General features: G+C 49.1%; 1 protein-coding gene across 2 annotated transcripts in view; it reads left to right on the plus strand.

Moving 5' to 3' along the window:
• The first annotated feature begins 969 nt into the window (after positions 1-969).
• The window catches only part of AKAP11 (A-kinase anchoring protein 11), a 63,572-nt gene continuing 49,425 nt past the window's right edge, over positions 970-15,116 (plus strand). For both annotated transcript variants that reach the window (XM_075336862.1, XM_075336864.1), the window contains exons 1-3: positions 970-1,124; positions 12,601-12,699; positions 14,902-15,012. In XM_075336862.1, coding sequence (XP_075192977.1) covers positions 12,637-12,699; positions 14,902-15,012 — 174 coding nt within the window. In that variant the 5' untranslated portion in view covers positions 970-1,124; positions 12,601-12,636. The remainder of the gene's footprint in view (positions 1,125-12,600; positions 12,700-14,901; positions 15,013-15,116) is intronic.

The following is a 15,116-nucleotide window of genomic DNA, read 5'->3' on the forward strand; positions in this document are numbered from 1 at the left end:
TGCTGTTAACAAAGCTACCTTATTTCCTATGTGGTACATTTGTTGTTCTTGTAGTTTGGCTGCTTATTAATCAGATTTTTATTTGTGAAGGATAATCCCAAACTTGTGTGTGTTTTAGGGCGATTATGTGGCGAGGTTGGTGTATGTGTGGTGACATGTGTGCTGAGGGTGGTATATGTGTTCAAGCACGTGGTAGTGTGTGGCGCATTTTGTGTGTGTGTTCATATCCCCGAGTGTGGTGAGTATCCCATGGCGGGGCCCCACCTTAGCAACTGTACGGTATATACTCTTTGGCGCCATCGCTCTCATTCTTTAAGTCCCCCTTGTTCAGATTTGGCAGCTGTCAATTTGCCCCCAACACTTTTCGTTTCACTTTTCCCCCATTATGTAGATAGGGGCAAAATTGATTGGTAAATTGGAATGTGCGGGGTTAAAATTTCCCCTCAAAACATAGCCTATGACGTTCTCGGGGTCCAGACGTGTGAGTGTGCAAAATTTTGTGGCTGTAACTGCGACGGTGCAGATGCTAATCCCGGACATACATACATACACAGACATACATACGTATACAGCTTTATATATTAGATAGAAATAAATAATTGTGGAATTGCACCTTTTTTCCCAGTTTCGATGCACTTGGAATTTTTTCCTGCTTTCCAGTACATCGTATAAGAAAATGAAGGTGTCACTCACTGGTACAACACACAGCCCTCATTCTGTTATGTGCATGAAAACAGAAAAGCTACGGCTCTAGGAAGGAGAGGGAAAAACGGAGGTTATGGTCACGAAGAAAAGAGGATGGAAAGAAGAAGCGTCACTGTTACCCATAGCAACTGATTTGGCTTTAATAAACCGAAGGCAGGCGTGTGATTGGTTGCTACGGCCGTCCTGGTCGCATGGTGATAGGACCCTGTAGTCTCTGTACCCTCCGGCTGCCAACCATTCCAACCAATGCGCCGCAGCCCGCGCCGGATGATGACGTAGCAGACGTCAGTGCTTGGAACCACAACAGCTCGTCAGCTGCGCAGCGGAGCCTGGAGGGGTCGGTGTCCGGCGCTGCTGAGGATGGTGCCGCTGACTACACGAGCACTGAGGCCTTGATCCGCCGCGATCCCGGACAGCAGGTAACGGCCTTCACGTCTGCGGGGCAGCGAGCACCGGGCGGGGGAGCGGCGGGGCCTGCTGTCCCTGGTAATGATGATGGTGGCGGAGGAGCCTGCACCTGCGCCGATCACTGTCCTCTCACCATGTGTGATGGGTGTGATCCGCTGTGGGCAGGCTCTGTCCTTTATGAATCATACATCTGCTTTATTGTTCTCTGTTAGCAGCCAGTCCAGTCTGTGGAGAAGCTGGCCGTGATTGACTTCATTGGATTACTGTCAGGAGGGTGAAAAGTGTCTGTACCCATTCCAGCCCTGCACATGTGCGGTGTGTGCCAGGAGGTGGCATCGCTGTCTGTATGGGGCACTGTGTGGATGAGGTGTGCCCTTATCTGCACGGATTCTCTCTGCAGTGTGGATGATACTGCTGTGTTACTGGTAATAATGAGTAATATCACCTGTACTATACGGTGTATCTGCGGTCATTACCGGTAAGCCATTACGTGTGATCAGCTGCCACACCACCCCGTACTCCACAGACACTGTCACCTGATCACACCGCCCCGTACTCCACAGACACTGACACCTGATCACACCACCCCGTACTCCACAGACACTGTCACCTGATCACACCACCCCGTACTCCACAGACACTGTCACCTGATCACACCACCCCGTACTCCACAGACACTGTCACCTGATCACACCACCCCGTACTCCACAGGCACTGTCACCTGATCACACCGCCCCGTACTCCACAGGCACTGTCACCTGATCACACCGCCCCGTACTCCACAGGCACTGTCACCTGATCACACCACCCCGTACTCCACAGGCACTGTCACCTGATCACACCGCCCCGTACTCCACAGGCACTGTCACCTGATCACACCGCCCCGTACTCCACAGACGCTGTCACCTGATCACACCGCCCCGTACTCCGCAGACGCTGTCACCTGAGAACACCGCCCCGTACTCCACAGGCACTGTCACCTGATCACACCGCCCCGTACTCCACAGACGCTGTCACCTGATCACACCGCCCCGTACTCCGCAGACGCTGTCACCTGATCACACCACCCCGTACTCCACAGACACTGTCACCTGATCACACCACCCCGTACTCCACAGGCACTGTCACCTGATCACACCGCCCCGTACTCCACAGGCGCTGACACCTGATCACACCGCCCCGTACTCCACAGGCACTGACACCTGATCACACCACCCCGTACTCCACAGGCACTGTCACCTGATCACACCACCCCGTACTCCACAGGCGCTGACACCTGATCACACCACCCCGTACTCCACAGGCGCTGACACCTGATCACACCACCCCGTACTCCACAGGCGCTGACACCTGATCACACCACCCCGTACTCCACAGGCACTGTCACCTGATCACACCACCCCGTACTCCACAGGCACTGTCACCTGATCACACCACCCCGTACTCCACAGGCACTGTCACCTGATCACACCACCCCGTACTCCACAGGCACTGTCACCTGATCACACCACCCCGTACTCCACAGGCACTGTCACCTGATCACACCACCCCGTACTCCACAGGCACTGTCACCTGATCACACCACCCCGTACTCCACAGACACTGTCACCTGATCACACCACCCCGTACTCCACAGGCACTGTCACCTGATCACACCACCCCGTACTCCACAGGCACTGTCACCTGATCACACCACCCCGTACTCCACAGACACTGTCACCTGATCACACCACCCCGTACTCCACAGACACTGTCACCTGATCACACCACCCCATACTCCACAGACACTGTCACCTGATCACACCACCCCGTACTCCACAGGCACTGTCACCTGATCACACCACCCCGTACTCCACAGGCACTGTCACCTGATCACACCGCCCCGTACTCCACAGACGCTGTCACCTGATCACACCGCCCCGTACTCCACAGACGCTGTCACCTGATCACACCGCCCCGTACTCCGCAGGCGCTGTCACCTGATCACACCACCCCGTACTCCGCAGACACTGTCACCTGATCACACCACCCCGTACTCCACAGACACTGTCACCTGATCACACCGCCCCGTACTCTACAGGCGCTGTCACCTGATCACACCGCCCCGTTCTCCACAGGCGCTGACATCTTATAATGGGGAGCATGAGGCTCTGATCACACCGCCCCGTACTCCACAGACACTGTCACCTGATCACACCGCCCCGCACTCCACAGGCGCTGTCACCTGATCACACCGCCCCGCACTCCACAGGCGCTGTCACCTGATCACACCGCCCCGTACTCCACAGGCGCTGTCACCTGATCACACCGCCCCGTACTCCACAGGCGCTGTCACCTGATCACACCGCCCCGTACTCCACAGGCGCTGACATCTTATAATGGGGAGCATGAGGCTCTGATCACACCGCCCCGTACTCCACAGACACTGTCACCTGATCACACCGCCCCGTACTCCACAGGCACTGTCACCTGATCACACCACCCCGTACTCCACAGACACTGTCACCTGATCACACCACCCCGTACTCCACAGACACTGTCACCTGATCACACCGCCCCGTACTCCACAGGCGCTGTCACCTGATCACACCGCCCCGTACTCCACAGGCGCTGACACCTGATCACACCGCCCCGTACTCCACAGGCGCTGACACCTGATCACACCGCCCCGTACTCCACAGGCGCTGACACCTGATCACACCGCCCCATACTCCACAGGCGCTGACACCTGATCACACCGCCCCGCACTCCACAGGCGCTGACACCTGATCACACCGCCCCGCACTCCACAGGCGCTGTCACCTGATCACACCGCCCCGCACTCCACAGGCGCTGACACCTGATCACACCGCCCCGCACTCCACAGGCGCTGTCACCTGATCACACCGCCCCGCACTCCACAGGCGCTGTCACCTGATCACACCGCCCCGCACTCCACAGGCGCTGTCACCTGATCACACCGCCCCGCACTCCACAGGCGCTGTCACCTGATCACACCGCCCCGCACTCCACAGGCGCTGTCACCTGATCACACCGCCCCGCACTCCACAGGCGCTGTCACCTGATCACACCGCCCCGCACTCCACAGGCGCTGACATCTTATAATGGGGAGCATGAGGCTCTGATCACACCGCCCCGTACTCCGCAGGCACTGTCACCTGATCACACCGCCCCGTACTCCACAGACACTGACATCTTATAATGGGGAGCATGAGGCTCTGATCACACCACCCCGTACTCCGCAGACACTGACATCTTATAATGGGGAGCATGAGGCTCTGATCACACCGCCCCGTACTCCACAGGCACTGACATCTTATAATGGGGAGCATGAGGCTCTGATCACACCGCCCCGTTCTCCGCAGGCACTGTCACCTGATCACACCACCCCGTACTCTACAGACACTGTCACCCTATAATGGGGAGCATGAGGCTTTGATCACACCGCCCCAGACTCCGCAGACACTGACATCTTATAATGGGGAGCATAAGGCTCTGATCACACCACCCCGTACTCCACAGACACTGACATCTTTTAATGGGGAGCATGAGGCTCTGATCACACTGCCCCGTACTCCACAGGCACTGACATCTGATCACACCGTCCCTTACTCCACAGACACTGTCACCCTATAATGGGGAGCATGAGGCTTTGATCACACCACCCCAGACTCCGCAGACACTGACATCTTATAATGGGGAGCATGGGGCTCTGATTACACCGCCCCGTACTCTGCAGGCACTGTCGCCTTATAATGGGGAGCATGGGGCTCTGATCAAAACAAGAACGCCGCGGAGACACCATCACATGTTTCTCAACGCTGGCAGGAAACTAGCCAGGTCTTTCACCGGGAAGGAATAACCATGGGAAGGGCAGTCTCCAGTCAAGGAGACCACCTATACCAAACATGGAATCCATCCACAGACAGCTGTTTCGGGGTATTTGCCCCTCATCAGTGTGGATTAGGAAACTGGCTAGTGGGAGCAATGCCTAGTAAAAGAATACATAGGTAAGGATGGTTGACCTCTGGGAGATCAACATCCAACACTGCGGAGACACCATCACGTGTTTCTCAACGCAGCAGGGAGCATTGGTTTTGTGTATCCCTATTAACCAGTCACACCCCTAATGCTCCTGTTTTTCAGGGCGTCACTTAGACCCCGATCATTCATTGCAGGTTTGCTGCATTCTAAATAAATCCAGACACAATCCGGTCTCTGGACGGGCAGAGATGAGCTACCAGACTCCGCAGCATGGACGGCCGCTTATAGTAAGGAAAAAAAAAAATAGTAATTTATTAACTGTTCTGTATTCTGTCCTCAGTGGTGTCGGGTGGTCTGCAGTATTTTAGAACTGGTCTCGGACATTGTTCTGCGCAGGGCACGGTGTTCAGTGTCGTGCATATAACTGTGTCCGCTCCTTACATTCACTTCTGACCAGTCTGAAAACTAGGCCAATCCATCATCAGCGCAGATCTGATACCGGATTACAGATGTTGTTTTATAGCCACAAATCTTTCATATTTCTTTGTTTAGACCTTTCATGGCTGTACGAATGTATTAACATGCATGTTACCGTCTATAACATTACTCCCACTAGGCGTGACATTTTCCACTAATGTGGAAATTTATTGAGAAATGTCCAGGAGGAATAACAGACGGAAATCTCAAAGAAGAATTGTCCTTGATTGTAATTTTCTAGGCGTACAAGTGTCTGCTGAACTCCACATGTCAGGAGAGGTGACGTAGGCTCTGTTATGCTTCATTGTCCTCATAAAATGTAGCATGGCTTTGAATTCTGGTGAAAATGGAAAATGTGCGTGAAAAGAGCCTATGGCCGGGTTCATGCGCCAAGGTGTCACAATGCCTGACCCGGCCCGGAACGTCTGACCCAAAACATGACATCTTAATGTGTCTCCGGTTGTGGAGAATCCTAGAATGGTAGAGTTGGAAGGGACCTCAAGGGCCATCGGGTCCAACCCCTGCGAGTGGAGGTCAGATGCTGGTCTGCGAAGTGCAACCCCAAACATGAGCTCGCGGCTTCATCCAGACGCCAGTGATTTCCATATAAGCAAAAAATGGATCCGTGTGTCATCAGTATGTTGGATCCGTGTGTCATCAGTATGTTGGATCCGTGAGTCATCTGTATGTTGGATCCGTGAGTCATCTGTATGTTGGATCCGTGTGTCATCAGTATGTTGGATCCGTGTGTCATCAGTATGTTGGATCCGTGTGTCATCAGTATTTTGGATCCGTGTGTCATCAGTATGTTGGATCCGTGTGTCATCAGTATGTTGGATCCGTGTGTCATCAGTATTTTGGATCCGTGTGTCATCTGTGTTTCTCGTATATAGATAAATAAATGACAAAGCTTCTCTTATCCTTTCCAATGTTAAATGCAGACGGCTCACGTGCTGTCCTCCACGTGCTGTCCTCCACGTGCTGTCCTCCACGTGCTGTCCTCCACGTGCTGTCCTCCACGTGCTGTCCTCCACGTGCTGTCCTCCACGATTTTCACCAAGCCATAGAATTGTATTGATACATTTCATTTATGCCTTTGAAAAAAAACAAACTCCTCTCTGGTTTTTGCAGACCTGAGGCCTAAGGCCGCTTTCACATTGCGTTTTCACGTTCACCGGTCCTGTTGGGGCATCCGTCCAACCCTTCCCCCCCCCCCCCTCCCTCCCGAAAAGTGTTGTTCGGACGCATACGTGGCCATTGACTATAATGGAGCAGATTGAGTTAGGGTGTGCTCTGTCTTGCTCCATTTTTGGCCATATTTGTTTTCTGCAGGCGGACACCCGAATGTAGTCTAATACGTTTGGGTGTCCATCTGCAGAAAATGTATACGCCCGCAAATGGTGCAAGACAGAGTATACGCTGACTCCGTTTGCTCCATTATAGTTAATGGCTACGTCGGCGCATGCGTCTGAAACATGTTTTGCTGGGGGGGTGGTTTGGACGGATGCCCCAATGGGACCAGTGAACGTAGGTGAAAATGCAATCTGATAAGTCAGTCGGAGATCAAACTGCAGTGACCAGACTGGCCACACATCTCATGACCGCTACATAGAAATACATGAAGCTGGCACACTCAGAGAGCGGTGGCAGTCCGAATATTGCTGTCCCATCTCCGGCTAATTCATCCAGTCATCTGAATGCACTCTTATTGTGATGTGTGTGTAGAGCATGAAATGGGCACTGGAAAGAGTGATTTCACAAGTTACTACCCACTTCATCTTCTCTATCAACGCCCATTCATTCACTGGCAATGCCAAAAAAAGTGTGTGGCCACACCGGGAAAGTTTTTAAGATCTTTTAGGCCCTGTGCGCACTTACCGGATTTTGCCGCGGATTTTTCGCGGATTTGCTGCATGTTTCGCTGCAGAAAATGTTCATAACATCTCTGCAGTGAATCACCAGCAAATCCTATGGAGAAAAAAAATCCTGTGCGCACTGGGCGGAATTTGACAGCTGCATGTTTTGCTGTGGGATTCCCGCAGCAAAAACAAGTGCATGTCACTTCTTTTCCGCACATCGCTGCGGGATTTCACTCCATTGACTCAATGTTAATCATGAAATCCCGCAGGGAATAACGCAGGCAGCAAATTCTGTGCGGTTCACTGCGTTTTCCTGCGTTATTCCCTGCGGTATTTCGCGGTTTACCTCCGGTAATGTACATCGCCTGTCTGCGGTTTTGCAGGGAAGTGATGTCATTACAGGAAGAGGAAGCCGTGCAGAGAGTAAACACACACAGATCACACACACACACAGACATAGAACACATCACAGACACAGAACACATAGACACAGATCACAGACACATAGAACACACATAGAAAGAAAACGGAAATATAGAAAAAAAAGAACGTGGGCTCCGCTGCATATTTACCTTCCAGCCGAGGTAAGCACACAGCGGCGGCCCGGTATTCTCAGGCTGGGGAGGGAGAGGGGCAGGGGTAATGTCCCCCGCCTCACTCCCCCTCCCGCAGCCGAGAATATCAGCCGCAGCTGCCCCGGCACTGTCGCATGCATTATGCGGCAATACCGGAGTGTCCTCGGCTCTTCTTGCCACCGTGTAGCAGTGGTGGCAAGGTAATACAAGGGGTTAATGGTGATGGGGGACCACCGCCATTAACCCCAGGCTTGATCATGGCAGCGTCTATGTGACAGCTGACATGATCAACCCGTAAGTAAAGTGAAAAAAACAGACACAGAAAAATCCTTTATTTTAAATAAAACCAACAAGCCTCGTTCACCATTTTATTAACCCCCCCCCAAACAAAGCTCCGGCGTAATCCACAGGGTCCTGCATAATCCACAGCTCCGGCTCCGACGTCCTGCACTGCTGACATTTAGCCGCGACTGTCACAGACACAGGCTGAATGCAGCAGACAGCAGAGGTAATTACCGGTCATTTCCCACGGCCGGTAATGTGAACTCACTGCCGACCGTGGGAAATGCAGCGATCTGTCCTCTATCTATCCCTCTATCTATTCTTCTGTCTATCTACTATCAGAATTAAATGTATTTTTTTTTTTTTCCTTCAATGTGCTTTATTGCATTGAATGCAATAAAGCACATCCCAACCCGCACGCGGCAAAACCGCGAATAATACCGCGGTAAAACCGCGGCAAACCGCATGCGGTTTTCGGGTGCGGTTTCCCGCGGTTTTTTACCGCGGGTGCGGTAATCTTTGAGAGCATGCGGAATTTTCTCAAGAAAATTCCATTTCCCAGTGCGCACAGAGCCTTAAAAGAAAGAAAGAAAAAAAAAGCTACAAAACTAATAAATATAATAAACACAAATGGGCCAGTTTATGACTGCACTTGCTCTTGTGTTTGGTGAGTTGTGCCTTTTTTTTTTTTTTTATTTTTGGTTGTTTTGAATCAAATTGATCTTTTCCACTTTGTGCTTTTTTTTTATGTTCGTTTGTTTTTTTTGTAAGGGAGTCTGTTGAATGTTCAAGCCAAGTAAGTGGCTCTCAGTCCAACATGGTGGAGTCAAACATTTAGCTGCACCTTTCTTCCCATGTGTTTTCCCTCTATCTTCACCCCCTCTTCCTTCTTGGATTGACAGCTCTAGCTTTTAAGAGCCAAAGAAGAAAGAAGGGCGGAAATGGAAAGCAGGTGGGAAGGCGCACTGAGATGTTTGGCCCCGGCATGGTGCACCGAGTGCCTCCACTTGGTTTGAGCAGTCCTTCTGTGCTGACAGTCTCTTTTAAAGGGAATCTGTCAACAAGTTTTTGCAACCTAATCTGAGAGCAGCATAACATAAGGGCAGAGATCCTGATTCCAGTTGTGTTTCACTTACTAGGCTGCTTAGTATAGTTTTGATAAAATCACTGTTTAATCAGCTGATATTATCATTAGAGGACTACTTAGCGTGCTGCCAGGTAGTCCAGCATATTCATGAACTCTGTATAACTGCTAGATCTGCAGCAGAGAAAACATTGATTTTATGAAAATGACACCAAACACCTCAGTAAGTGACACATCGCTGGAATCGGGGTCTCTGTCTCTACATTATGCTGCTCTCAGATGGGGGAGCAAAAACCTGGTGACAGATTCCCTTTAAGCTTACCACTGAGGGGGGTGGTTTAGGGTTTCCAGATGTTTTTTTGCTTTATTCATCATTTATGACTTTCCAAAAAGTCAAAACATTTGTCACCAATGTTCTCCAGTCCCCCACCTCTCCAGACGGATGCGAGCACATGAAGCATCTTTGCATTGTACTCCTGTGATTTAGCAGCCGCACAGTCCGCTGTGATCAGGCTTTGAGGGCTTTTCCGGGTCACCGGGTATATTCAGTCCGGCTGCGTTTCCTGCGCCACAGCTGAGGACCTCACTCCAGAACTACATGTGGCTTTATCCCAAATTGCCATTTGTTTTTTTTATGATCTTCCCCAAGTGCTGACTGCGGAACTAAAACGTCCTATAATATTATGTTATCAGATAAACCTACCCCGGTATATATCAGGCCAGTCATCTCCTCTGTGGCCACCAAGAGGGAGTATCTTAGTGGCACGTAGGTTACAGAAGACGTTTGGCTGTGTGATCTAATAACAGATCTATATCTGCTCCCTGATTACCCAGAATCAGTAACTATCCCTCCTAGGATTCGCTTTCCTACCGCAGATGATTGCAGCACACCGCTCTGTTCCCTGCTAATGAATAATGCTCTCCTGTCATAGGGCTGACTCTGTGCCGCGGTAATTGCTCAGCAGGGATGAGGTTTCTGCTCCTTTACTCCTTAAAGGGAACCAATCATCAGGATTTTCGTGTATAAGCTGCAGCCAGTGCAGTGCTGGCACTATCATGCACAGTGTGTACATACCATCAGAAGCAGCTCGGGTGTTTAGTCAGTGAAATTCATCTTTATAAAGTTTGAAATTTCGTGCACTTTTTGATTGACGTGTGCACCTCTCTGTTAATGTCCAGGCGGGTTATGCAGGAGTTCCCCGCCCCCCCACCAGCTTGTTCCTCCCTCTCTCCGGGCTGGTTATGCACGTGTTCCCCGCCCCCCCCCCCCCCCCCCCCCCGCGCCGCCTGTTCCTCCCTCCCTCCCTCTGGCTGTATGTAAATATCTAATCTTCAGAAACATGGCGCCGGAGTGGGCCTCTGCGCATAGCGCTTATCTCCGGCGCCATGTTTCTGAAGCCCGCATTACAGCTTGGTGTCTGCAGACTGCAGAACAGCTGATCGGAGGACGCGATCAGCTGTAGCTATGATGACGTGCCGCCTCAGGACACCGGGCCAGGACAGCAGCCTGCCAGCGACATCGGGGGTCAGGTGAGGTAAGTTCACAATGGACTCACATGACCCCGTGACTGCAGTGCTGCGAGACCCGGTCACGGTAGTGATATCGCGTCCTCCGATCAGCTGTTCTGCAGTCTGCAGACACCAAGCTGTGTAATGCGGGCTTCAGAAACATGGCGCCGGAGATAAGCGCTATGCGCGGAGGCCCACTCCGGCGCCATGTTTCTGAAGATTAGATATTTACATACAGCCGGAAGGAGGGAGGAACAGGCAGCGCGGGGGGGGCGGGGAACACGTGCATAACCCGCCCGGACATCAGGAGAGAGGGAGGAATGGTGGGGGGGCGGGGAACTCCTGCATAACCCGCCCGGACATTATCTGCAGAGGTGCACACGTCAATCAAAAAGTGCACGAAATTTCAAACTTTATAAAGTTGGATTTCACTGCCTAAACACCCGAGCTGCCCCCTGATGGTATGTACACACTGTGCCTGATAGTGCCAGTACTGCACTGGCTGCAGCTTATACACGAAAATCCTGATGATTGGTTCCCTTTAAATAGTTCATAAAGAGATTCAAGTAATAGCAGAGGCTTTAGAAAACATGAACCCAAATGGGAATGTTACTGGTGCCTGTCCACACTGAGAGGTCCTAGGTCAGAGACTGGGCGGTATGTTTATATGGGTGCTGCCTAATTACTGCAGGTCCACCATGTCTGAACTGCGTCGATACTTGTCTGGCTGCTTAACCCCTTCCTCACACTGCCAATATTCATTTTTGTATTTTGTTGCCTTTTTCCGAAAGCTATAACTTTTTTTTTTTTTTTTATCTGTTCATCCATATAGTTGGGACCGTCTAGTATGCCGACATATTAGCAGCGATCCCGGCAGATGCATATATTCACGCTTTTGTTTTTACAAATACTATCATCCATTTAGTTAGGAGGTCTCCCTGTTCTTGTAAACGTATATTTTTGTCTCCATGATTACTGTGTGGCCAGGATCTTGTTTGTGTGATGTAAGTGTTGTACATAGTCTTCCCCATCCTACTCCACTCCCCATTACACCCTCTTGCTATTTTACTGCACCATGGACTGCAGCTGCATCCCCCTCCTCCCAGTTTTCTACGTGCTGTGTTATGTTTCAGTTGGGGTTCTGCAGTGACTTTAGCTGTGACACAAGTTGCAAGGCCGAAAAACTATGCATCTTTTTCACCGCATTATAGTCCATATTGTGAATTCTAAGGTATTTTAGGAAGCAAGTTGTGAGAAATCCAACTGGTTCTGACTTTTTGTGACTTGCTTGTCGCGGGTATTTGCCAGTTATGCTTTGGCCATACTCAAATGCAGTGTTGCAGCGGTGTACAGCATATCTGAGTGTACTGTGTATATTGTGGCCAGAATCGGCATGTAGCCTCAGCCTAAATGTACTGCAGTAAATAGAAAAGGGGAGGAGGGAGATGAAGCTGGAGGCCTTGTTGAAGGGCTATGTGTGTGTCTGTGTGAGTGTCTCTATATAGCTATATATAATATATTAGTGCGTTCTCTTGTTTATGAATCAGACCTTGCTTCCTCTTCCCCTGTATTGTCATCTTCATGGGTGTCTGAATATTCCACATTTATACAATATTTCTTCTCTTTTTCTCTGGATACATTTTGTATTATTTTATGTTGTGTACTATGACCCGGGAGGTAAATCTACATTTTCTGATGTTTCTATCTTCCATTACAGATATGCGGAGTGTATAGGAACCTGAGATCGGCCATCATGGACGCTTGTACTCAGAGTCAGTGTTGCCAGATGAAGCCTAAATTGTCCATGAAAAAGGAAGTAAGTTGCTGATGTGATTATGGTGTCCTGTAATGAAGCGCCACGCTGTCCTACATACTACATACAATGGATGGCTTCATTCTGCATTTTCCGGGCAGCCGCTCATTATCCCCCCGTGCTGTACGGCTGAGTATCGGATCTGAATGTGAATTACATTCCAGCAGAAAAGTATAGAGTCATAAATGATTAACTCCTCTTATAGGTACAGCATTATAGTGTGAAAGGCGATTGCCTGCTATATTCTCATTATTCTGTGAAATAGATACAGCTTTTTACGGCCAATTTTTCCAGCTTAAGTGAAACCTGCAGCAAAATCTGCTTGTGTGAAAGGTGGATTTCCCCACACTTTTGTCATACCTTTAGTACTGAACAATGCGCTATTACTGGGCTTACGACCAAGTTCACATGACCGTATTTTTGGTCTGAGTATTCTCCGTGAAGAAATGGGCATCACACGAACCCATGTTATTCAACGGTCACCTCCCTCCAACAGCCGCGTGCGGGACCTCTGCTCCGCCAATCTGTGACAGTGGTAGTTTCAGCGCGTATCCCATGGGTCTCGATGTCCTAATTGCTTATCAGCTCCCCTGAAAACATTGATGGGTTGCCGTGATAGCTGGGGGTTCTGCTGTAGACCACCAAGACTGTCATGACCTTACTCCTATGAAAGCCAGCTTGTCTCTGGTGTTCATAGGAGACCGTGATTTTTACTATACACAGCAGTACTCTGGAATTGTGTATAGAACAAATTATATGCAGCAAATACCGGGAAGGTCAAATGGATTTTACAACCCTACAAACGCCTAAATATTTCACAAGAGAAATATTGAAGAAAGCACCAAAATGAGTTTATAAAAATTAAATTTTAATTACTCTATATTGTTTAAAAGGTAAAGTTCACTCCACACAGTCCTGTAGACTGCAGTGTCTGTCTAAACATGGATATTACACTAAATTGTAATATATTGTGGTATCTAAAGAACAAATAAATAATGGCACCATTAAACCACATCTCTATGGTTTGCATGGAAAAATAAATGGCATAGACACAATCTCTAACTGCACAACATATCAACTATCAATGCATGTGAGAAGTCACATTGGTGCCTCGTATATTTCTGTTAACCTGAAAAAGATACATCCCAGGTCTGGACTGATTTTATACATGACGTCACATGGAGCAGATACTACGAGATGCTGGCCATAAATATAATGTATAGTACAAACTATCAGATGATCAAAGGTTCAAGCCACTACAAAATACAGTAAAAAGTAAGAAAAAATTTATAAAAAAATAGTTTCACTTCACCCCTCCCCCCCCCCCCCTATATTCTCTTATTAAAAGCGAAGAAACCAGAAAAAAATATGCACCCGTCATCTCCATGTCCGTACAAAATCCGATCTAACAAAAAATAGAAATGAATTAATTTAATCGGTCAACTGAGAGGAGAAAAAAAACAAAGCGGCAGAATTATGGTTTTTTTTCTGGCTATGGCAAAAGTGCAAAAAAAAACCACGCATGGCATAGCCGTAGCCATACTGACCTGGAGAATCATATTGCCAGGTCATTTTAACCATATAATGAATATTCTAAATAATAAAAAAAAATTACAGAATTGCACATTTTTTTTTTTTTTTTTTATTTTGTTGCACTTGGAAATTTTTTCCTCGCTTTACATCACATGATAAAATAGATTGTGTAATTCAAAAGTACAACTCGTTCCGCAAAAAACAAGCTCTTATATGGTTATGTCAACTGAAAAACAAAAAGGGAGGGAGAAAAGTGCAAAAATAAATAAATTGAAAATCTCAGTGTCGGGAAGGGGTTAATTGCTGATGTACAAGAATGAGGTTGCACATGGATGTTGCGGTTTTTCTGGATGAAACTAGGACAATTTTTTTATTATATTTTCCTTTTTAAACTTTCTGATGAACTTGGCCTAAGGAGCACATAGAAGGCACATCCAGGGGCTATAGGGGGGGACGGGACAGGAGTCCGCACTGCTGTGATTGGGGGCTGACCCTTGACGTGGTGGTTGGAGCACCTGTCTCTGCCGTGTGCTGCACACTCTCCACCATTCCCACAGTGTGTATAGCTGTAGATTTGGAATGTCCTTTTTGATCGCTTCCTCTCGCCATTCCTCATGCTCTACCCCGTTTCTTGGTGTCTGGCTTCTCTCACTTCTTCTTTCCTTTTTCCAGTGTGTCAGCGAGGGGCTGCTCGGCTTTGTGAAATCGCTACTACAGAGCAGGAAGGAGCTCTGCGCCATCACAGACAGCGTGAAGAGTAACAAGACCGGGGATTTTATTGAGGTCAGTTCTTTCCGCAGTCTTCAGTTTACCACATTTCATAAATAATGTAACTTTCTACAGCCTCACAGCGGAGACTAAAAGGTTATAAAAACTGAGCAATTGCC

Source organism: Anomaloglossus baeobatrachus, chromosome 2 (genome assembly GCF_048569485.1).
Source record: "Anomaloglossus baeobatrachus isolate aAnoBae1 chromosome 2, aAnoBae1.hap1, whole genome shotgun sequence".
Taxonomy (NCBI): Eukaryota; Metazoa; Chordata; class Amphibia; order Anura; family Aromobatidae; genus Anomaloglossus; species Anomaloglossus baeobatrachus.